Source organism: Thrips palmi, unplaced genomic scaffold (assembly GCF_012932325.1).
Source record: "Thrips palmi isolate BJ-2018 unplaced genomic scaffold, TpBJ-2018v1 HiC_scaffold_19, whole genome shotgun sequence".
In the NCBI taxonomy this organism is placed as follows: domain Eukaryota; kingdom Metazoa; phylum Arthropoda; class Insecta; order Thysanoptera; family Thripidae; genus Thrips; species Thrips palmi.
In genome coordinates, this window is record NW_023144628.1 from 706,043 (window position 1) to 729,386 (window position 23,344).

General features: G+C 62.4%; 1 protein-coding gene across 1 annotated transcript in view; it reads right to left on the minus strand.

The window, feature by feature from the left end:
* Window positions 1-23,208, minus strand: part of LOC117645710 (histone demethylase UTY) — a 41,553-nt gene extending 18,345 nt beyond the window's left edge. The window contains exons 1-4 of the mRNA XM_034386045.1: window positions 22,962-23,208; window positions 22,191-22,257; window positions 21,311-22,079; window positions 21,114-21,222 (exon numbers count right to left, since the gene is read on the minus strand). Of these exons, the coding sequence (XP_034241936.1) occupies window positions 21,114-21,222; window positions 21,311-22,079; window positions 22,191-22,257; window positions 22,962-23,071 (1,055 nt within the window). The 5' untranslated portion in view covers window positions 23,072-23,208. The remainder of the gene's footprint in view (window positions 1-21,113; window positions 21,223-21,310; window positions 22,080-22,190; window positions 22,258-22,961) is intronic.
* Window positions 23,209-23,344: the final 136 nt, after the last annotated feature.

Consider the following 23,344-nt stretch of genomic DNA (forward strand, 5'->3'; position numbering starts at 1 on the left):
CCAACTGTCACACACCGGTCTGCCAACGCGCCACCCCGCTGTGGGCCAGAAGGCCGGTGGAGGCGGCCAAAATTCTAAACGCGTTTTGAGCTCCAGACAGAGGCGCTAAATGGGACTCGAACCGAACGTGTGGTGACCCCACCAATGGACTCCTCTCGTTCGGAGAGCAATCCATTGGTGGGGTCACTCGTTCGGTTAGAGTCCCGTCTAGCGACTCTGGAGCTCAAAACGCGTGTGGAATTCTGGCCGCCTCCACCAGTCTTCTGGCCCACTGTGCACCCTTCTACAAGGCTCTGCGCTTCGCCCGGCAGGAGAGGAAGGACGCCACTGCACTGCAAGCGGCTCGGCGACGACGCCGCCGGCCAGTGCACCCGCCACTGCCACGCCACTGCCACGGCACTGCCACGCCACTGCCACGCCACTGCCACGCCGCCACGCCACTGCCACCGGCCGCGGCGGCGCGGCGCATACCAGAGCAGCGGCCCCGCAGGCCTGTGTCTTCCGAAGATGTCGTCACGTCGCTCCGTCTCTCTCGCACTCGCGGGGCGCACCGTGGGGGTGCGAGAGAGACGGAAGCGTCGGAATCGTTCGGCTGGACACCTGCCAGCGCACCAGAGGACGGACGCAGGACGCAGCGAGGGACGCAGCGCGCCGAGCCGAGCCGAGCCGCGGCGTCGCGACGCCGATAGACCGTGCGGCGCCTCGCAGCGGAAGCGGCGACGGCGACGCGACGCGCTCCACTGCAAGACAAACTCGCGGCGGGGAGGCCGGAAGCACGGCGAGCACTTGACTCGAAGAAGCTCGGCTCCTACACTGTCCAGTACTATATGACCCAAAGGACACAGCCGTGTACAGTACGCATACAGGACAAGCTGCATCCACTGGCATATTTGCGAGTCGCTGTAGGTACGTAGTACCGCATCACGTATTTCCCCCGAAATCGCGTGCCTTGCGCCATGAACACGTGCCAACAACGCCGTGCCAAACTTGGATCGGACAAAGTTGCAGCACGCCGCGGCACGCCGCGCGGCCACCATTAAAAATGCTGCTCCCACGTGTCACTACTGTACTACACTACACACGGCTTGGCAGGCCTGCCGCGAAACGCGACTGAGTCGTGCCGCCCGGGCGCCATCGCACTTGCCTTGGGGAAGCAGCCGAAACTCTAGACGCGTTTTGAGCTCCAGTGTCGCTAAGCAGGACTCGAACCGAACGTGTGACCCCACCAACGGAGTCCTCGTTCGGAGAGCAATCCATAGGTGGGGTCACACGTTCGATTTGACTCCAATTCAGCGACTCGGGAGCTCAAAACGCGTCTCTAGAATTTTGGCCACCTCCACCGGTCTTCTGGCCCACTGTGCGCCCGCCGCTCTCTTTCTCTCTCGCACCCCAAGCGGACGCCCCCTGAGTGCGAGAGAGACGGTGAGTGCGCCACACCTCGGCCAGCTCGTCCAGCACGCTACATGCTTCATTAGCGCGGAAGGGACATTGAGGGCAATGCAAGAGCAGATCACACCGTCACGGCACCAGTCGATTCCGCTCGCCCCGTCTCTCTCGCACCCACGCAACGCGCCGCGAGTGCGAGAGAGACGGGGCGACGAGGCACTGCGAAAAGGCACTGGCCCACAACGCGGGCCGTATATCACGGACAACAAGGGGAGTCATACCAGAGCCGTCAACGCGCCGTCCTGGCGACAGCAGCAGGTTCATTCCGAGCACTGCTTTCGTCGCTCTGTCTCTCTCGCACTCATGGGGCGTCCCGTTTAGGTGCGAGAGAGACAGAGCGACGAAAACGACTCTGGGAATCAGTCTGCTGACCATCCGGGGTCCCTCCGCGCTGCATCAGCTGCACAGGTGCAAGCGGCCAGACACCGGGCCAGCTGGGCCAGCCAGTGGGCCTTCCATTCAGCCCGGCGATTCTGAAAAGCGGTTTGTCTCCCTCGCACCCTCACGAAGGGCTCGGGGAGTGCGACAGAGAGAGAACGACGAAAACGACGCTCTCGGCAGCAAGAGGGTGTATAGCGGCAAGGGTCGAGCGGACGGGGCGCCGCGTAGCCCGCGCTGCGTTGCGCCTCGAACCCACCCGGAGTTCGTTACCCCTTGCCCCCAACCCCATCCCGTCCAGAACTCTGCCGTTGGCGCCGCGCGCGCTGCGCTCCAGGAGGCTGGCTAAACCGTGCTTTCGACGCCCCGCACTCTGCCTCCCTCGCACCCCAAGCCCGCGGGCCCTACGGGGCGCCCCGCGAGGCCGCGAGAGACAAAGCTGCGCCGGTCGCAATCACGAGCAAAGACGACCAGCTTGCTTGCAGCAGGCTGCCGCTCCCACAGTGTCCCACAGCCTCAGCGGCACGACCAGTGGCGTGCCGCCGCGGAGTGCAGCACGAGCACCCCGGCGAGCACACTGGCGGGCGAGCAGTGCAGTCGCGGGCCGCGCTGCATCGCTCTGCATGCACTCAGCGGGCAGGCCTTGGCTAGCCTTGGCTAGCCTTGGCTGGGCAACCTTTGTCTCGACGCGCATTGCCTGCAAGACGGCCTGCCGATCGGACCGCCGGCCGTATCATCGGGCCGAGGAGGCCCCAGGCCCCTTCCCCGCGACCGCACTATTCGCGCCGGCGGCCCAACACACACACACTGACAAGCGTGCACCCTGCACGCACACAGACACAACACGCGCGCGCGGAGACAGACAGACCCGTGGCGCTGCGCTGCGGCGGCGTTGCCGCTGTGCGCCGCGCTGCTGCGGCCAGGCGGCCAGCCAGGCGGCCAGCCAGGCAGCCAGCCAGCCTGCTGCAGGGCGCGCTGTTGCCGCATCGCGGCGCGCGGCCATGAAGCGGCCCCGGCGTCTCACGTCATCCAACACAACACCCTCCCGTTCTTCCCGGCCCGGCCTGCACTCACGCCGCGCAGGGCCGCGGCAGCTGCAGCGCGTGTCCGTCGGGTCCGCCACCGCCGCGGCGCCCTTCCGCGAGTCCACCGCGGGGCCGCCGTGCGCCGCCATGGCGTGCGCCGCGTGCGTGGGGCAAACACAACAGCTGATTGCGCCAACCGGCGGCGGCCGAAAACCCTACACGCGTTTTGAGCTCCAGAGTCGCTAAACGGGAGTCGAACCGAGCGTGTGACCCCACCAATGGATTCCTCGTTCGGAGAGCTATCCATTGGTGGGGTCACACGTTCGGTTCGAGTCCCATTCAGCGACTCTGGAGCTCAAAACGCGTCCGGGATTGACGGCCTCCACCGGTCTTCTGGCAAATCCACTAAGCGTGGAGCCGGGCACGCACTGCCCCTGGACTTCCCTCTGTCGGGCGCGTCGAGAGAGATGACCGCCACCGTGGTGTGTGTGTGGGGGGGCACAGTCAGAGAACGAACGCCCCCTGCCCTCACAATCTGGGTCACGTCACCCCTTTCTAGGGGAAAGATTGCCCCGCCGGCCCCATTTTTGCCAGCGCCGTCGCGATCAACTTCCGCGCCAAAAAAAACGGGCAACACTTCCTTCCGCGCCCGTCCGAGGAGCGGCAGCGAGTGGCGCGGCAGCACAGCGCCCCTCACCGCGAGCCTCGTTTCCGCCCCCAGCACACTGAGAGTCGCTTTCGTCGCCCTGTCTCCGTCGCACTCACGGCGCGTCCCGCGTGGGTGCGAGAGAGACAGGGCGACGAAAACGACTCTCAGTCTGCTGCCCTGCCTGCCTTCCGGCTCCGAGTGTCTGCCTCGTCGCCGCCCCTCTCGCACTCGTGGGGCGCCCCGCAAAGGAGCGAGAGGGGCGGCGCCGTGAGCAACGCCCCTCGGCATCAGTCTGCAGCAGCTGGGGCCGAGGCGGCGTCGAGGCGCACCCCTCTGCTGCAGGCGTCGTCGTCGCTCTGTCTCTCTCGCACCCATACGGTAGTACGCCGCACGAGTGCGAGAGAGACAGAGAGAGCGACGAACCCAACTCTCGGAATCAGTCTGCTGCTGCGCACCTTTGGCTTGGGGCTGCCGCCGCCATGGCGCGCCCGTCTGGCGACCCCAAGACACGGGGGCCGTCGTACACACACCAGGTGCTCGCCGCTTGCGTCGCTTGCGCCGGCAGGGTTACCAAAACGCACGCCCAATCCGCCTCCACCTGGAGTAGGGGGTGTACTCCACGAGGCCGATTTTACGGTGGAGGGGGGCCTCCAAGGCCTGGCATCCCCTGGCCTATCCAAGGAGGGGGCGGCGGTGGTCGAGTCCAGGTCACACACTCGAGAGGTACATAGAGGCCAACTCGCACCACAATCAGTCAAAGTAACGAGACACTTCAACGTTGTAGTATACCACTTTCACGAACGGAGATCGGCAATCCATTGGTGGGGTCACACGCTCGGTTCGAGTCCCGTTTGACGACTCTGGAGCTCAAAACGCGTCTAGAATTTTAGGCGCCTCCACGGTTCCTCCGCGGTCCACTGTAACACAGTGTAACACAGTGGACACAGCGCCCGGCCGAGGGCGCCTTGCAAGGACCTTCAAGGACCTTGAAGGACGCCCAAGGACGCGTTGCACTTTCCCATTCACAGCTCGGCCGCGCCACGCCGCCACGCAGAGCCACGCCCACCCCGACCCGGTCAGCCGGCCATAAATCCACACAGCGAGCCGCGCAGGACCAGACCAGTTATAGTGCAGTGCAAGCGCGCAAGCGCACAGTGCAACGCGATGCAACCAGGAAGCGGCGCGGCGCGGCCAGTAGACTCATTCCGAGAGTCGTTTTCGCCGCTCTGTCTCTCTCGCACCGATACGGGACGGGACGCCCCATGACCGCGAGAGAGACAGCGCGACGAAAACGACTCTCGGAATGAGTCTGCAGCAGGCACGGCGCCGTTCAGTGCCAGGCCGTCGTCGGTCAGGGACACGTCACTCGACAATGGCGCGCAGGTCGGTCCCCGTTGTGCGCGCACACTGGTACACTGCGTACACAAAACACGCCAGAGCAACAGGAGGGAAGAGAAAGAGAGACGGAGCGAGCGGAGAATTGCATTGTCACCGTCATGCCCCCAAGACAAAGATGCATGCGTATACAAGCGCAGTAATTTGATTATTTTTTCCTCCTTTTTTTTTGGGCAAAGCGCGCGCACTCGCGCGTCGAATCGGCGACGCGTCCGTTCGCCCTGCCCCAGTCCGGCGATCCACGAGAGGCGTTCGTCTCTCCGTCTCTCTCGCACCCTCACGCAGAGCCCCGCGAGTGCGACAGAGACAGAACGACGAGACGACTGCTCTGAACCGCCAGGCTGCCCCGACGGCCTGCCCCGACGGCCTGCCCCGACGGCCTGCCCCGACGGCCTGCCCCGACGGCCTGCCCCGACGGCCTGCCCCGACGGCCTGCCCCGACGGCCTGCCCCGACGGCCTGCCCCGACGGCCTGCCCCGACGGCCTGCCCCGACGGCCTGCCCCGACGGCCTGCCCCGACGGCCTGCCCCGACGGCCTGCCCCGACGGCCTGCCCCGACGGCCTGCCCCGACGGCCTGCCCCGACGGCCTGCCCCGACGGCCTGCCCCGACGGCCTGCCCGACGGCCTGCCCCGACGGCCTGCCCCGACGGCCTGCCCCGACGGCCTGCCCCGACGGCCTGCCCCGACGGCCTGCCCCGACGGCCTGCCCCGACGGCCTGCCCCGACGGCCTGCCCCGACGGCCTGCCCCGACGGCCTGCCCCGACGGCCTGCCCCGACGGCCTGCCCCGACGGCCTGCCCCGACGGCCTGCCCCGACGGCCTGCCCCGACGGCCTGCCCCGACGGCCTGCCCCGACGGCCTGCCCCGACGGCCTGCCCCGACGGCCTGCCCCGACGGCCTGCCCCGACGGCCTGCCCCGACGGCCTGCCCCGACGGCCTGCCCCGACGGCCTGCCCCGACGGCCTGCCCCGACGGCCTGCCCCGACGGCCTGCCCCGACGGCCTGCCCCGACGGCCTGCCCCGACGGCCTGCCCCGACGGCCTGCCCCGACGGCCTGCCCCGACGGCCTGCCCCGGGCCAGGTCAGTAACAAAGGCCGCCGTCCCGTGCGCAGTGCACACACATCAAAGAGGACAAGAAACGGCGGACCAAAAAAAATAAAAATGGCTCCATAATAGACGTGCAAGGGGGTTGCGGGGGTGGAGGCCACCGCGCCGCAGGGGCAAGAAGAAAACGTTTGGCGAATACGCAAGCCATTTTGGAGAACCGTCTTCCTGTGTCTTCCTCCACTCGCAGGGGCAGGGGAGTATGGATGGAAAGGAGGGGAGGGGTGGAGGGGGTGAGATTAGACCGAGAGGGAGAGCACCGAACCTGCCCCGCCTCGCCCCGCCCCGCCGCCCCGCCTCGCGCACACCTGCCCAGACACACTCTCTTTCATCCCCCTCGGCCAGCCGCCTGATTCCGAGGGTCGCTTTCGTCGCTCCGTCTCTCTCGCACTCACGGGGCGTCCCCAATTCGGTGCGAGAGAGAGAGAGGATGACGAAAGCGACCTTCGGAATCAGGCGGCTGGCCGACGTCCTCACCAAAGCGCAGCGGCTCTACATACACCACACTGTGAGTACATCAGCAGCAGCCGAGCGATGCAGAAGATCGGTTTGTCGTAGAGCCCCACGAGTGCGAGGGAGACAGAGCGACCAAACGACTCAGCAGCCAGCAGCAGTCGCCCAGTGGCGTAGCTGCGAACAAGGGGTGGACAGCACGGACAGCACACCCTCGGGGGTCCGCCTGCAGACGAATTCCGACCTGCTCTTTCGTGACTCTGTCTCTCTCGCACTCATGGAGCGGTCCGCAAGGGTGCGAGAGAGACAGAGCGCGAGGGCAGTGTTTGGAATCAGCCTATGCTGGCCGTAGGAGGGTGTCCTATGGGAACACGCCTGGGAACCTAAAGCCCAGTCTCTGCAGCCTGCAGGCATGCCGCCCCCAACACATCCACACGCCGCTGGTGACGGTGGGCCCACGCTGTGCAAGCACTCACACTCACACACAATCACACACAGACGGGCACGCGATAGTAGCACACCGACGAACGCGCGCCGCCAGGCCCGCCAGGCCCGCCAGGCCGGGCTGTTGGCGTAGGTCGAGGCTCGCGGGGGCCGGCCAAAAATACAGTGTACAGTCCCAGCCGGGCGGGGAGAGGGGAAGGGGAGGCGGCTATCATCGCCGCCACAATTACCGAATCCATCTGCGCCCCGTCGCTGTCTCTCTCGCACTCACGGGGCGTCCCCCGTAGGCGCGAGAGAGGGACAGGGCGACGGAAACACGACTCTCGGAAGCAGTCTGCTGGCTCATGCCCCGGCTCACACATCCCCGACGACATGGGCGAGGGCGAGGCGACGGTGCGACCTGCCCCAAGACTCCGAGACCGCGCACCGCGCCGCCAAAAGTGAGAGGCGGCGTCGCACGTTGCACCCCTGTCCTCCCCCCACCCCCTTCCTCTCCAATCCGCGATTTGTCGTTACGTGACCCCGCGCTGCCCGCGGCAGGGGGAGCCTCGCCCGCGGAGGGAAAAGGGTTGTCGGGGGGGCAGGAGGGGATGAAACGGCGTCAGCGGCGTAGCAACGCCGAGGGCAACGCCGAGGGAGGGAGGGGCGGTTTTCGGCGGTTCGAACCGAGCCATGCCATGCAAGCGCTCCTTCCGGGCCGCGGCCCTGCCCTCGCCCCCTCCCCCCGCGGTCGATCTGGGTGGCTACGCCGATGGACGGGTCACCCCGGTCACCCTTGCTCCGCCAGCCTGCAGACTGATTCCGAGAGGCGTTTTCGTCGCCACCTCTCTCGCACGCACCTACACGGGACGCCCCGAGGGGGGAACAGCTTCCCACATTCGTTGTACAAAATTTGACCACATTCCACATTCAGGAGGCAAAAACGCCTGTAAGTAGGCAACATGTGCGGCAAAAACTCCAGAAATCTTGCACATTCTTGCACATTCACACAATCATTGTACACAAAATTTTACAGTGGGTCACCCCTCGGGACGCCCCATGAGTGTGTGAGAAAGAGAGAGAGAGAGAGAGAGAGAGAGAGAGAGAGAGAGAGAGAGAGAGAGAGACGACTCTGGGAATCTGTCTGCAGACAAGCTTGCGACCAGTCAGCTGTTGGCGCTGTTGGTCGCTGCCGCTGCCTCGGCCCTCGGCCTCGGCGGGCTGAGATTCGAGCGAGCACGGAAGCACCCCTCCTGCTCCTCAAGAAAGAGCCGAGCCGAGCCCCGGCTCGCCCCAGCGGCCCCGGCCCGCCTGCAACTCGTTCTTGTCGGTGCATCCTTTCCTCCGGGCGGGCGGGCGGACGGCAAGGCAGGCAGGCCGACGGACCGACAGACGGGCGGCGTAAGGTTACTGACTTACCGCACGTGACGTCACACCGGTGCAGCGGATTGCAGCGGATGCGGCTCAGCCAGGCCGACAGGCCCGAGATGCAGGGCGAAACGCCGAGAGGTACTCCAGAAAAGACACACTTGCAGCACCGCGCCACGCACTCGCACTAGGATCACTTGTTATTCACACGGGAACACACACTTATGGCACTAACACACACACACACACACAAAATTGACACACGACGACGAGTAGGAACTAACGAACACAATAGACACTACGATGAACACAAGAGTGTTGAACACACGAGGGTGGGAGGGGGTTGAACACAGGGGGGTTGGCAGTGGAGGACGAGTCCCAGCGCGGAGTGTCTACGACATGGTGCTGCCGTCCACGCGACGCCGAGCTCCGAGCGGGGCCGAGCACAGAGCTGCACTGAACGAACCGAAACGAACAGGAACACCGCGCGCCGCGCTACGCTACACCACGCCGCCACGCCAGGCCAGGCGTAGCCAGGCGGCCGCGGAGCAGCGCGCCGGCTCGGCTCGGCACGTTTACGGGGCCCCGCCGCGGCCCGGCTGCGCTCGGCTCGGCTCGGCTCGGCACGCCGGCGGCATGCGCGCGCACCCCACCCCTCCCCCTCCCCGTCCGATCGTCTCTCCTCCTCTTCCTCCTTTGTCTGCCAACGACGACGACGACGGGGTGCTCCGGGCTCCGGGGGCGATAGACGGCGAGGGGTTGCGGCCGTCGGCGTCGGCCCGTCTCTCTCGCACCCCAGCGGGACGTCCCGTGAGAGCGAGAGAGACAGAGATGTCCCGCGGAATCGGTCTGCTGGCGGCAAGTTGCCGCGGCCAAGTGTCGCCGTCGGCTCGCCGTCGGCCACCCGACCCTCCCCGCCGGTCCCCGCCCCGACAGCCCCGACCCTCCGCGACGGAGTCCTGCGCGGTCCTGCCACGCGGTCCTGCACCCGCCGCCGATTCCAGCCATTCCAACCATTTCACGGTGTCCACGATGGCGGGCTGATTCCGCCGCGCTCTCTCACTCGCGAGGCGTCCCGCGGTGGGTGCGAGAGAGACGGAGAGACCGAACCAATTGCTCCGCTGCAACTCGTAAACGGAGACAAGCGCCACGCACAGGGTGCACAGCGTGCACGGCGTGCACGGGGGGACGAGACAACCGCGGAGACAACAGCGCACTGCCACTGCCTCGGCCAGTTCGCCTCCAATTTTGAGGGGATGTCCGTCACGCCGGTCACGCCCACGCCGATCGTTCACAGCAGCCAGCACCACATTTCCCGTTACAGAGGGAAAACTTTTGCCTTTCAAGTTATACTTGTGTAGTACACCAGACCTCCAACTTGTGTCACCACACCTGGCTCGCGTGGCGACAGACTCTGGGGGTTCCCCGCTGCGACGAGTGACCAAGGTGCTCCCGGCCACTGGCCATTTATCGGCCATCCCGCCCCGCCAGAGATAGTCGGCAATGAGACCCAATGCAGCCGCACGACCCCGGAACGGGATGCCGCCAAAGGCAGCGCTAAAGAGTGTGACAGTGTGCCAGTGCACGGCGTGCACGCTGTGGCGCTCTAACTTGTTGGCCACGCACTCGCGGCTCGCCACGCAGTGGGTCAGGCACGCCACCGGCACGCCGACCAACGACAGGGCCACGCCGGGGAGGCGAACCACGTCAATTTCGTCCACACTTGCGGAACTTTTCACAGTTTCCCGGCCATGACTTAAGTACGACGCGTCTGTCACTTTGGGCACTTTGAGCGGTCTGGGGCAAGGGGACAATACGCCTTCTAGGGCGGGAGGAGCTTCGCGGAGCTTCCCCATCCGGCGCGCCCCGGCGGAGCGCACGGAGTGGGGAGGGAGTGTCCCCACGTGTGCACACGTGTGGAGGGCGGAGGGGCGTGGCGGGCGTGGCGCACACCGACACCACGGCGCTCCCGGCACGGCACGGCCCGGCACCACAACAACTTTCTCCACCGCCTTTGGCGAGAGTTCCTTCTCTACGCAAGCCTAGGGCCCCCAGACAGACAGGGCCGCCCGGAACACTTCGGCACAACCAGCGCACGGACGTGTGTGTGTGTGTGTGTGCGCGCGCGCGCGCGCGTGAGTGGGTGTAAGTGAGTGAGTGACTGAGTGACAGAGTGTAAGTGAGTGAATGTAAGTGAGTGACTGAGTGTAAGTGAGTGAATGTAAGTGAGTGAGTGAGTGAGTGAGTGAGTGACTGAGTGTAAGTGAGTGAGTGTAAGTGAGTGAGTGAGTGTAAGTGAGTGAGTGAGTGTAAGTGAGTGAGTGTAAGTGAGTGAGTGAGAGTGAGTGTAAGTGAGTGAGTGTAAGTGAGTGTAAGTGAGTGAGTGTAAGTGAGTGAGTGTAAGTGAGTGAGTGTAAGTGAGTGAGTGTAAGTGAGTGAGTGTAAGTGAGTGAGTGTAAGTGAGTGAGTGTAAGTGAGTGAGTGTAAGTGAGTGAGTGACTGAGTGTAAGTGAGTGAATGTAAGTGAGTGAGTGACTGAGTGTAAGTGAGAGAATGTAAGTGAGTGAGTGAGAGTGAAAGAGTGAGTGAGTGAGTGAGTGAGTGAGTGAGTGTGAGTGAGTGTAAGTGAGTGAGTGTAAGTGAGTGAGTGAGAGTGAGTGTAAGTGAGTGAGTGAGTGAGTGAGTGAGTGAGTGAGTGTAAGTGATTGAGTGAGAGAGTGAGCGAGCGAGTGAGTGAGAGAGGGCGTGCCGGGGCGTGCGCTTGTACGCACCCGTCACGTCACAACGCCTCCTGGACACGAAGGCCGTCGAATGAATCATTTTACCTGGAAACTAGGCCAGCCAGGCCAGCCGTCCGTCCAGGGGCGTCCAGGTGCGTAGCGTGGTGGCGAGGGGCGGCAGCCACCCCCTGGCCGGAACGACACCCCCCCCCCCCCCCTTTTGCACTTCCGGTCGGAAATGGCGCGACGGGCCGCTTCTGTGTCTCTCTGTCTCTCTCTCTCGCACCCCTACGGCACGCCCCGCGAGTGCGACAGAGACAGAGCGACGAGAGCACTGTTCGGACTGAGCTCGGTGCGGTGCTGGCAGCGCTTGGCATGCCCGTCCTGCCGGATATTGCGCCAATCACAGGCCGCCCCGCGTCCAGCAGACTGATTCCCAGAGTCGTTGTCGTCGCTCTGTCTCTCTCGCACCTTATTCGGGGCGCCCCACGAGTGCGAGAGAGAGAGAGAGAGAGAGAGAGAGAGAGAGAGAGAGAGAGAGAGAGAGAGAGAGAGAGAGAGAGAGAGAGAGAGAGAGAGCGAGAGAGCGCGACGGAAAGGACTCTCGGAATCAGTCTGCAAAGGGGGTGTACTGCACCATAGTCGCCGGCGTGCCGATGCAGTTGCCTGCTGCACTCACTGAAAAAAAATTTCAGTGTATCCAACGGACGTAACATTTTTTCTTACTGAACCGTACAGTAGAATATCGTTAGCTGGGAATTCAAGTAGATTTTACGGAACGGCCATTCCGTAGACGCTACTACAAAATTGTTGTGGATGCTACTGGTCGCGTACAGTAAATGGGACTGCTGGTCAAAAGCAGTCGGGGGAGGGGGCCGCGGCCCAGCCTCACCCCACCCCCCTTTCCCCCCTTTCCCCCTTTCCACACTCGTCAATCTTAGCTTTCGACTTGGCTCGCTGCGACGAACTGCGACGGCCACGACTCGGAGTTGAACCCGGGCCGCCCGATCACAGAGCCATGACTGTACCACTTAGCCATGCCTGCGCGATGAGGGCCTTGCATCTGGAGACGGTACACAAGCACATCTGTTTCGGTGCGGCCCGGACAAAAGCGCGCCAGTGCGTCTCCAAAGGAGCGAGGGAGGGGGAAGCGCGCGGGTGGAGCCGAGGGCTCCGGCGGGGGTGAGGTGGGGTATGGTGGGGGGCCCGACGACTAAGGTGCAGTAGCATCCACCGGACTGCAGTAGCATTTACTGTACGGCGCGCACTGAACTGTTCAGTGGAATCTACTGCCACTCGAACAGTAGCAGATATTGCGCGCTCCATACAATATACTGCAAAGGGTCTACTGAACGCGTTCAGTAAAATCTACTGTAACAGTTTTTTCAGTGCTGGGCGCAGCGCGCCGACAGCACATGCAGGGCACCCCTCATTTGCATGTTGTCACGCAGTCACGCACCGCGCCGAGCGCACCGCGCCCGCCAAGGTCGCGTGCGTGCTCCCGTTCGATTAGCGAAAAAATGTAAAACGCGGCGCGGCGCCTCGCGATAAAAACACCGGCGCGCCGATGACGACGACGACGTCGACGACGGCGCCCGAGACCTGTTGCGAGGCGCGCCGCGCAGCGCCGCCGCGACGGTGACGAGGCGGAGCCGCGGACCTGGGCGAGAAGGCTTGCTTCCCCGGAGCTTGGCACTCCGCGCCGCGCAGGCCCGCTTTGCATGTTATGACGGAGTCATTCCCGCGGGGCGGGGCGGGGCGGGGTGCAGTGCATCAGATACAGCGGCGCCGTGCGCATACTCACCACGCACCGCTTCATTTCTTCAAAGAGTTGATCGTGTGTGTGTGTGTGTGTGTGTGTGTGTGTGTGTGTTTGTGTTTGTGTGCGTGTGTGTGTCTCCGTCCTGGACTGAGAATATGAGTTAGTGCGAGTGTGTGCGTCCACCAGGAGGAGCCACACCGCTACCAGTGCTGGCCACTGCTGGACATCCACACGGTTCGGCCCGCGCCTCACGCCACCTTCCGCACCCCTTTGTTCGCTTCCTCCCGGCCCAGCATCCGTGTTTCGGACGAGACCGCTCCGCCTGCTCCGCTCCGCCGCGCCGCAGCAGCAGAGCAGAGCAGTGCTCCGCTGCTCCGTCTCTCTCGCACCCCTCTCGGAACGCCCCGTGAGTGTGAGAGAGCGACGAAGGGCCGCGAAGGGCCGTGGTAGCGACCGCGAGGACTCGCTCCAGAAAGGGCCCCGCTGCCCCCGCTGCCCCGCTCGGCCGGACAAGTAAATCGGGAGAAAAGTGGGGAAGAGGGAGGAAGCCCCCCCCCCCCCCAAACCGCCGTGCCCGCGGCACAAAGGACGGCGGCGGCGGGCTGAACACTGCGGACGTCGCTCTGTCTCTGTCGCGCTCACGGGGCGTCTGGGGCGAGAGAGACAGAGCGAGGAGACGCGGACGGTTCAGCCTGCTGCAGTGCCCGGCAGGTGCAACGAACGCGCCGCGCCGCGCGCCTCTCTGCCGAGCGGTTCAGAAGATCGCTCAGTCGCTCTGTCTCTCTCGCACCCTTACGGAGAGCCCCATGAGTGCGAGAGAGACAGAGCGACGGAAACGACTCTCGGAATGAGACCGCGCCGCGCCGTCATCAAGGCGTTGCACCTCGCATTGCATCGCACTGCACCGCGCCGTAGTAATGCCAATCTGCGGTCGGCGAGCATCAGCTGCATAATATCGCGTCAGCCGCCTCCGTCTCCCTCGCACCGCCGCCAAGCACGCCAAGCGCCCTGCGAGCGACGCAGCCACGGAATCATGCAGTGTGCCGCCGCTGCTTCTTCTTCTTCTGGCCGAGGCGGCGAGATAGCGTCCGGTCTGCATTATTATTATTTCGAGGTGGAACCAGTCCGGGACTGCAGCGCAAGCAGAGCAAGCAGGACGCGGCGGCGTGCGCGTAGAGCGTCGCGGAGGGGGGGGGGGGAGCCACAGGGCATGGCGGGGCGGGGCGGGGCGTCCAGGTTCAACAGCCCGTCCATCGGGTCAGGACGGGTCGGGCGCGGGGCGGGGCGTGGCGTGTGTGGCGGTGGCGCCGCCATCCACTACAACATTATTTACGCGGCATCGGCCAGGATAGAGTCCACGACGTCGCGACGTCGCGACGCCCCGCGCAGCAAGGGGGCCGCCGTGGTGACAGCGCAGCCAACGGCACAGCACACTGCAAGTCGACGCCTTGCTGCAGGCGCGGCAGGCGCCCCGCCCCCTCCACGCGCACCACCGCGTGGTGCCAACAGGGCGCTGAGCGTGCACCTGGTGCAGCTGTCTGCCTGCACCCCGCGACACCGCGACACCAACCCTCTGCCCCAGCTCGGCCCGGCTCGGCCCCACAAAACAACGTGTGCATCGAAACGAGTGCTGTCTGCCGCGGATGCCGCCACAAATCGCAGCCGCCTCGCGGTGCCCCCTCCCCCCATCCCCCTCGAAAGCGCTGGCCGGCACAACAGATCGAATGGAGACACAACAAGGCGTTGCGTGGCGGCACAGCAGCCGGCCACGGCCGTGCAGTGCAGCGCCATGCAGCGACAAGCAGTGCGTGCGCCAGGACGGCCGGGACGGCCGGGACGGCCACGAGGTGCGATGCCCCCGAGGCCCCCGCCGGCCAAATCGACCCGGGCACGTCCCTGGTCACATCCCTGCACCCCGAGCCCGCACCCCGAGCCCGCACCCCGCCACCCCATGGACTTGCAGCGGCGGCGTCGGGGGCATCGGACGCTTCATGGCCGGGCCGCGCCACGCCGCGCCACGCTGCGCTGCACCGAGCGCGGCGCCCCAAACGGCGCGCGCCATGCCAACTTGCCGGCGGCCAGCGAATATCTCTCCGGCAAGATGCCGAAAGGGCCGTCGGCTCGAACAGGCGCCACTAAAGCGGGGCGCCGCGACGCGCCCTCGACGCGGACCCTTGGCCGAGGCCAGGGCAGCACCCCGTCAGACCCTTCGGAAGCTTCCGGCCCCGCCGTGTAGTACGTTGCCCCGGCGACCCTCCGGCCGCACCTCGGTACCGCGCACCGTGTCTTCCTCCTAGACCGCAGCGGAGCGGGGCGGAGCGGGGGGGCGCGGGGGGCGTCGTCCTCGGTGCACTACGTGACTACGCGCGGCGCGGCCATGGCGGCGCCACCGCGACCCCCTCCTCCCCTCCCAACGAAGCCACGCCACGGCAAGGCGCGCTCAATTACCCCAAGTGCAATCTTAGACCCCGCGGAGCGTCGCCGAGCGTCGCCGAGCGTCGCCGCAGGGGCGCTCCGACGCCGCCAAGGTGCAGGCTATGCACCGCGCCTTCAGCACGCCGACGACGGCTGAAGCTCCACCCTTGACGGGGTCGCAAACCTCACGAGGGCGGCATCGGCGTGTCAATTCACACATCGCAAACCTGGGAGACCCCCTTCGCAGCCACACGCCACAACGTCCTAGATCCATGAACGGGCGTGCCGCGCCGCGTCGGGATGTCCCCGGCAAGGCCGCCCCCGAGCCGTCCGGCCGCCGGCGACCTGGTCGCTGGCTTGGACGCGCCGCCCCGACCCGCCCCACCTTTCTCCGCGCCACGCTGCGCCGCGACGGATGAGACAATCAGAATGCTAATGAATGAAAGCGACACGGCGTAATAAACACGCCGCCGCCGTGTTGTGGTGCGGCGCCGCGCCGCCAGCACGCTGGCCTAGATGGCCTAGATGCGCGGCGCGCGGCGCGGCAACGGTGCGGGCCAGTAATCAATACTGGCAAGTGTGGTGGTGGCGGCGCGTAGCTCGGGTAGCGCCAAGCAGCGCGAAGGGCTCGGCGCTGTTGCCAGCTCGGCCGGCCCTTTCCCTTCCAACCCCCTTCCCCTTCCGCCCCGAAGGGCCCGCCCCGCCCCGCCCCGCCCGCGCAGGGCATCGCACGGCCCCCACCCGGAAAGGGACGCCGCCAAGGGCCAAGGGCCTTCCCCCTTCCGCATCGCAGCGCGCGCAGCGCCTCGGGCCGCGGCAAAGCGGGACGGCCAGCCGCGGCCAGCAGGGCCCCGCGGCCCCGCCGACACCAAGGCGTGGACACACTGGAAACACGGCGTCTCCGCTAATCGAACACCTACACAGACAGAGCGACGAAAACGACTCTCGGAATCCGTCTGCAGCGGCAATGTCCTACGTACGTATAGTGCGATGCATTGCGAGTGTGGCAGCTGCTCCCCGTCCCGCTGGAGTCCCAAGAGGGGATGGCGCGACGGGTATCAACAGATGAAGCGCTGCCGCGGTGCAGGCCGTGCGGGGCGTGTTCAGCAGACTGACTCCGAGAGTCTTTTTCGTCGCTCTGTCTCTCTCGCACCTCTAGGGGACGCCCCGTGTGTAGGAGAGAGACAGAGCGACGAAATCAGTCTCCCGGTCGCGTCGTCGGGGCCGTGCGAACCGCGACGCCCAACACGGCACGCGGCGCGCCCTCCCGGCATCGCACTCCCGAACCTGTCGTCTGATTCCGAGAGTCGTTTTCATCGCCCTGTCTCTCGCTCCTAACAGGGGAACGTTTTCAGGTGTCAGGAGCCGATTGCTCCCATACTTTGGGATCTTAAAGACCATTTCAAGAAAGAATTTTCGGCACCCACAGTTCGTGCTAAAAGTCGGGCACTACAACGCCCTAAAATGAAAGTTGAAAATTGACCAATTTTCATAAACTTGACCAAAAAATTTAACTTCAAAGAACGTCCATGAAAGCAGATGATTCTTAGTTCCCGACGAAAAAATTTAAGAGCAGAAATTACAATTTGCCATGGTAATTGTTTTAGTTTGAAAAGGTCTTATGAATTTTCCCAGCCTATTAAAAATTGAAAATGAAATATATTGGATCAGAAGAGGTTTTCCAAGGACCCACAGCACCGTGCGGGACACCATTACCCCTGCCACACCGCAGGACCTCTGACGATCCGAGCCTATCCTTTCCTCGTTTCGTTGTTTTTGTTTTTGGGGGTGGAGCACAAATACCCTAGGACATCTCGCAAGTGCCCGCGCCCGCGTACAAGCTCAGTGGGGCTGGCTAGGAGGGTCATCGAGACGGTGCTCGGAAGCGGCCCTCTGGCATTGCGAGAGACTCTGAAGAGGCAACTCGCTCGCTTGCCCTCGCTAGACTTAACCTCATTGGGGAACTCGCTAGGCGCAGACGAGCAAGTACGACAAGTCGAACAAGAAGCTGGCTAGAGGCCCACTGGAAGTTTGGAGGCTCAACTGGAGCCAGGCACGCCTGACCTTTACACCCGAGGAGTCGCCACAGTCCCCAAAGGCTTGCCAGAGCAAGCGCCGACCCAGGCAAGGTGCACCCTCAGAAACAGAAACAAAGGAACGAGAAGAGGGTAGGAAAACAGGGATTCCGCAAGATCGTGCAGTTTGCGAAGTTGATTTCCTTACTGTTCAGGTTTGACCAAACAGTGGTGAGTGGTGGGGTGGATTTCGGTATGACCCGCGGTGGCAATGCCAACGGCCTAGCAACACTAGGAGTGACAACTCGAAGTGACACACGCACTTTCGCCGTGTGACCCGACTGACTGGCCACTGGCCGCCGTCCGACGGCTTGGCCAAAACGGGCCGGCCCTGACCTTGAACTTTCATTTTAGGGCGTTGTAGTGGCTTTCAGCACGAACTGTGGGTGCCGAAAATTCTTTCTTGAAATGGTCTTTAAGATCCCAAAGTATGGGAGCAATCGGCTCCTGACACCTGAAAACGTTCCCCTGTTAGGAGCGAGAGACAGGGCGATGAAAACGACTCTCGGAATCAGACGACAGGTTCGGGAGTGCGATGCCGGGAGGGCGCGCCGCGTGCCGTGTTGGGCGTCGCGGTTCGCACGGCCCCGACGACGCGACCGGGAGACTGATTTCGTCGCTCTGTCTCTCTCCTACACACGGGGCGTCCCCTAGAGGTGCGAGAGAGACAGCGCGCGACAACGCCTCTAGAAATCAGTTGGCACGGTTGGCACTGCAGCGCACAGTGGGCCAGAAGACCGGTGGAGGCGGCCAAAACTCTAGACGCGTTTTGAGCCCCAGAGTCGCTAAATGGGACTCGAACCGAACGTGTGACCCCACCAATGGATTGCTCTCTGAACAAGGAATCCATGGGTGGGATCACACGTTCGGTTCGAGTCCCATTCGGCGACTCTTGAGCCCACAACGCGTCTAGAGTTTTGGCCGTTTCCACCGGTCTTCTGGCGCAGCGCCGCGGGGGTGCGGCCCGGACAGGCCTGGCCGCCTTGACGCGATAAACACAGCACCGCGTGGATAACGCGTTATCGGGAAAAGTGCGAAACGTCGTCCTCGCCCGACGGCGGAATCGCGGAATCCAATCCGTCACCGCGACACACACGCATCGGCCTCGTCGGCGTGCGGCAAGTGCCAGCGGGACCTGGCCGTCGAAAGGGTTGATTGCGCAGCGCGGTCGTCCGATCAGTCTCTCTCGCGCCGACTACCACTCCCATGAGTGCTAACGAGAGCGAGAGGGAGTCAGGAGGGAGTGCGGCCCCCCGCGGAATCAGTCTGCAGGGCCGCTCACTGCCGCCTGTTGAGTAAGCGCAGCACGTGTGTGAAAGGCGCACAGTGGGCCAGAAGACCGGTGGAGGCGGCCAAAACTCTAGACGCGTCTTGAGCCGCAGAGTCGCTAAATGGGCCTCGAACCGAACGTGTGACCCCACCAATGGTTTGCTCTCCGAACGAGGAATCCATTGGTGGGGTCACACGTTCGGTTCGACGAAACGGTATCCCTGCAGATGAATAAGCAAGCACCCGCAGCCCGTTGGGTTGCCTGGCGCCCCAGTGCAGAGCCACCGGGTGGCAGGGGCAGGCCTCTGAGACCGCAGATTGCTCCTTGCGCTTCTTTCTCCCCTGTACGTACACAACGCCCTGTGGCGAAACGTGCCTTGGAGATCGGTCTCAGCACGCCGACGCTGACGTCAAAATTCACACCCCCTTGCCAAACGCGGTGATAAGGAGTGCGGCTGGAGGGCGAGGCGTTCGAGAGTCGTCGCTCCGTCTCTCTCGCACCTCCACGGAACGCCCCACGAGTGCGAGAGACAGCGAGGAAAACGATTCTCAATCTGTCGAGCCATTCAAAAGATCGGTTAGTCGCTGTGTCTCTCCCGCACCCTTACGAAGAGCCCCTTGAGTGCGAGAGAGACAGAGCGACGAAAGGGCTCTTCTGAATGGCTCGGCTGCTGGGCTAAGCGGCGAGGGCCAATACGTCCGCCCTTCCTTCTTCGCCAGGCCGCAGTGCGCGGGGTCAATCGCCTCGCATCGCGGGACCGTGATCCAGATCCGCTGTAGGTGGTCGCAGTGGTCGCTACCCCCGGCCCGGCGTCGAGGCGTCCAGCGAGAGCCGAGCTCCCAACAGCCAACGCCATCTCGCGGCGACTGCTCGAACCACAACCGCGGCGCGCTCGGCGCCAAAATCAAACGGAGCGCGCGGCGACCAGCAGCGACGCCCTCTGCCGGGGACGCCGCGAAGCACCGCGAAGCGAGCGCGGGAGGGGGCGGGGCGCCTAGAGGGGCGCCTTGCCTGCCTTGCCTGCCTTGCCGCCACGCCCCGCCACGCACCCTACACGTGTACTCGAGCGGTCCGGGTCAGTGACCGTGGCCACGGGTACCCCCCCCCCCACTCCCCCGCCCCGCGGCTGGTGACTACGCGTCCGGATGGGTTAGCGTTCGGCCTCTACCCGACGACCCGCGACTGATACCCATGTGCAAGCCGCGGTTGCCCCGCTACCTTGCGACCCTCGAGCGGCAAAGGCAAAGGCGAACAAGAATGGCGATTCCGTCGCCGAGCCGCACCGACAGGAATCTTCGGTTCGGACAGTCGCCTCGAAGAGTTCCCATGGCCCGACCCGAATCCGCCCGGGGCGGGAAGGACCAGCGATCGCTGCCCGGCCGACCGGCCGGCCGGCCACATGTGTGACGTGGCTGTTTAAATGCCCTCAAGGACAGCGGGCCCCGGCCGGCCGGCCGTAAGAGGCCCGCCGCGGCACGGCTCGGCGTTCGGCGGGGAAGAGAGCGGCCGCGGCTCGCGAGCCCGCGAGGCCTAGCAGTCAGCCCGACGGGCCGACGCCGCTTTTGGCAGGTACCCGCCAGGCCATGCCGGCGACAGACGGCGATAGCGCCACGTGCGGCGCGCGCCAGACTGATTCAGAGAGTCGTTTACGTCACTCTGTCTCTCTCGCACTCATGGGGCGTCCTGTATAGGTGCGAGAGAGACGGAGCGACGAAAGATAGGCGATAGCCCACAGTCCAAAGACGCCCCCTTGATGGCAACCGGGGCGAAACCCAAACGCACGCAGGAGTCAGTTACGTCCTAGCCACGGCCATGCCACGGCAATGCCACGGCGGTCGTCCCAGCCCGGCCGGCAGGGCCGAGCAACGGCCGACAACAAAGAACAAAGGGCAAGGGCCTGCTGCGCTCGCCGCTCGCTGCCGGCCCGGCCAGCACCTTTCTCCAGAGTTTGGACCGGGAGGGAGTCTGGGCCGAGCCGAGCCAGAGCCAGCGGGTCCAGCGGGCTGCGGGAGTCCTCACGGAGTCCTCCTGGTCCAGCGGCACGGGGCAAGGCCTGCACGGCCACGGCACAGCGGCCAGTGGGCGGCATTCCCGGCCCAGTCGTTGACCTCTCCGCCGCCGCCGCCTCCTCTCCGTCGGCCTCCGTCCGGTCGGCCCCTTGCGCCGCTTGCGCCTTGGGGCCCAACGGAGTAAAACAACCAAAAGGGCTAGGCGGCGTGTAGCGTGGAGCGGGGCCGGCAGGACGGACCAAGTCCAAGTCCACGGGGCCGAGGGCCTGCCCCTGCCGCCACGCCCCGCCGCCGTGCCGTGCCCTGCCCTTCGACTGGCAGTGGGCTTCCCAACCGACCTGGCCAATGGGACAGGCAGACGCCTCATGGCAAATGAGGATTAGCCATCGCAGCTGGCCGTTCAGGTCGCTCCAACACGAGAGGAGTCTGCTTCGCAATGCTTCGCAGGACCACGCCACGCCCCCGTGGCCCGTTCAAGGTCAGGCAGGCCAGGCAGGCCACGGGGGGGCAGCTCAACACCCAGCTCTACGGCACTCAAATCGAGTTCATTCCGACAACGCCGGGCGCACAGGCCTCTCTGTCTGGCTGAGAAAATCAAAGCACCCCATGCAACACTCACCACTGAAACGCATTGTAGTGGAAGTAGACTAATCCGAGGCCGTACAGGAATGTGGGATCCTTCCAGTGATCAGTTTTCAGATAAAAAAATCGCTGATACGCTGACAGAGCTGAAAAAAAAATTCAAACATCAAATTAGCCATGCAGTTGATTTTAGGGCAGGAACCAATATAGTTGTTAATGTCAACAGATAAATACCTTTAGGATAATCTTCAAGAAGAAGGTGGAAATGACCCAGTTTACAATACGTCTTCGGATCGATGTTTATGTTTTTGTCACTTTCGCTCAGTCTTTTTAAATCCTCATCTTCTTCATCATCCTCATCGACATCTCCATCAGCTTCCTCTTCATTTTCATCGTGGTCAGGAGCAGCAGCATCAGTGCTATCACAGTCCTGGGTAGTTGGGTCACCAACATTGCTTTCACATTCTTGAGTTGGGTTTGATGTTTCACCCTGTTCTTCTTTCTTCACTATACAATCTGCCTTATCACTTCCTTCCAACTGCTCAGATCCCTCAGCTACACTGTCACCCTCTTTCTCATTTGTTTCCCTTTCCTTGCTTACAGGATCAACATCCATCTCCTCCTTTTCTTTACTTGTTTCCTCTGAGATACAATCGTCTACATTCTCAATTTTCACAACAGCAAGATCGAGCTTCTCAACAGTATCGCCACTGCCGCTGCTTTGAGGAGTTTCTGGGCTCTCTTTCTGAACGTTTTCCTTCGGCTCTGTAGATGCACTCTCTTCAACCTTCTTGTCAGAACTTTCGGTTATATCTTTTTTATCTGGTACACCTTGAGGTGGTACAGTCTTGTTATCACCAACTGATACATTTACCTCCGTTTCCCTCTTGGCAATTTTATTCGGATCTTTTTTCTTCCTTTTAGGTGCTGAAGGCTTTTTAAATTCAGTTTGCATCTTGTCATTTTGAGCCTGAACAAGCATCCGTTGCAAATACTTGATAGCCTAGACAGAAAAAAAGCATACAAAGAGATGTTACAAATCAGAAGACACCAATATACAAGTTCCATAAAACATTGATAACCTTTAAATTGATTCTTAAACACGAAAACATACCTTTGATACCAATGCCTTGGTTTTTGCATGTTCGGGTGCATTCAACTTTAAGAATCCGAAGAGACGACTGTAAACAAGAAAAATAAACAAACTATTAACACAGTCATCTAAAATAGGACCTATAACATTTACAATTCATAACGAGAAAGAAAAATATGGCCTGAATTGGCAGCACTTTAGATGAAAGGCAAGGTCTAACATACTGCTGATTCTAACACAAGCTAATGGAGTGACTCACAGCCCAAGACTGACCTCATTTGACTCATCTCAAGGTTTTAGCAAAATTACCAAAATGAAAGAATTAAAAGGTAAGGTGCGAATAGTATAGATAATGTGCCAGGAAGTGTAGGTATATCTTCTTGGTGAAACCTCTGAAAGTCATCAAAGCATCAAGACATAATACAAGAGAGTAAGTGGGTCGAATAACTGTTCATCTACACCCAGACTTAGACACTTCTGATGAAACACGAGTGTTCGGATGAGTTATATCAAAAGAGTAAAATCTAATTAAACGAAATTGATCAAAAATATCAAGAGAAGGGAAGTTATATAAAAAAGTAAATAAATCAACAAACATTCTAACCTTCATTTAGCGACCGCTAAGGCAATCATATTAAAGGACTCAGCAACTGAATTTCGACACGTCGATGAAGACGTTCGGCTGGATAAGACACTTGACAATTCCCACCCCTAAAAGAGTAACCTAACCATTGATCCCTACAAAAATCAGCTGACAGTGGAGAGAAAGGCACAAGAAGCCAAAGAGTTTACCTGTCAAGTTCGGAGAGCACCTGCAGTTCTTGAGGGGTTAAGTTAATATCATCATTCTCCTGCGCCATGGTTTGTGGATTTCTTGAGGAATCACACATGCTGATTGTCATGATACAAAGATCATTAGCACGAGCGAGAAATCCACATCACATCATAAAGAAGCTTTAAAAACACACACGAAACACAACATCATAACGCCCGGACGCACTGCGGCACTTCGGTGACCTCGCTCTTGGCGAACGTCAGTGATTTTGGGCTGCAGACGGGCGTGGAGTGGCACACCTGCCAACGGTCTTAAGGTCACTTAAGTCGCTCTGGAGGTGATATATTTAACAGGGATCGTCCTCGAAATGACAGGACGCGTCAAAAATCGGGCTTTGATG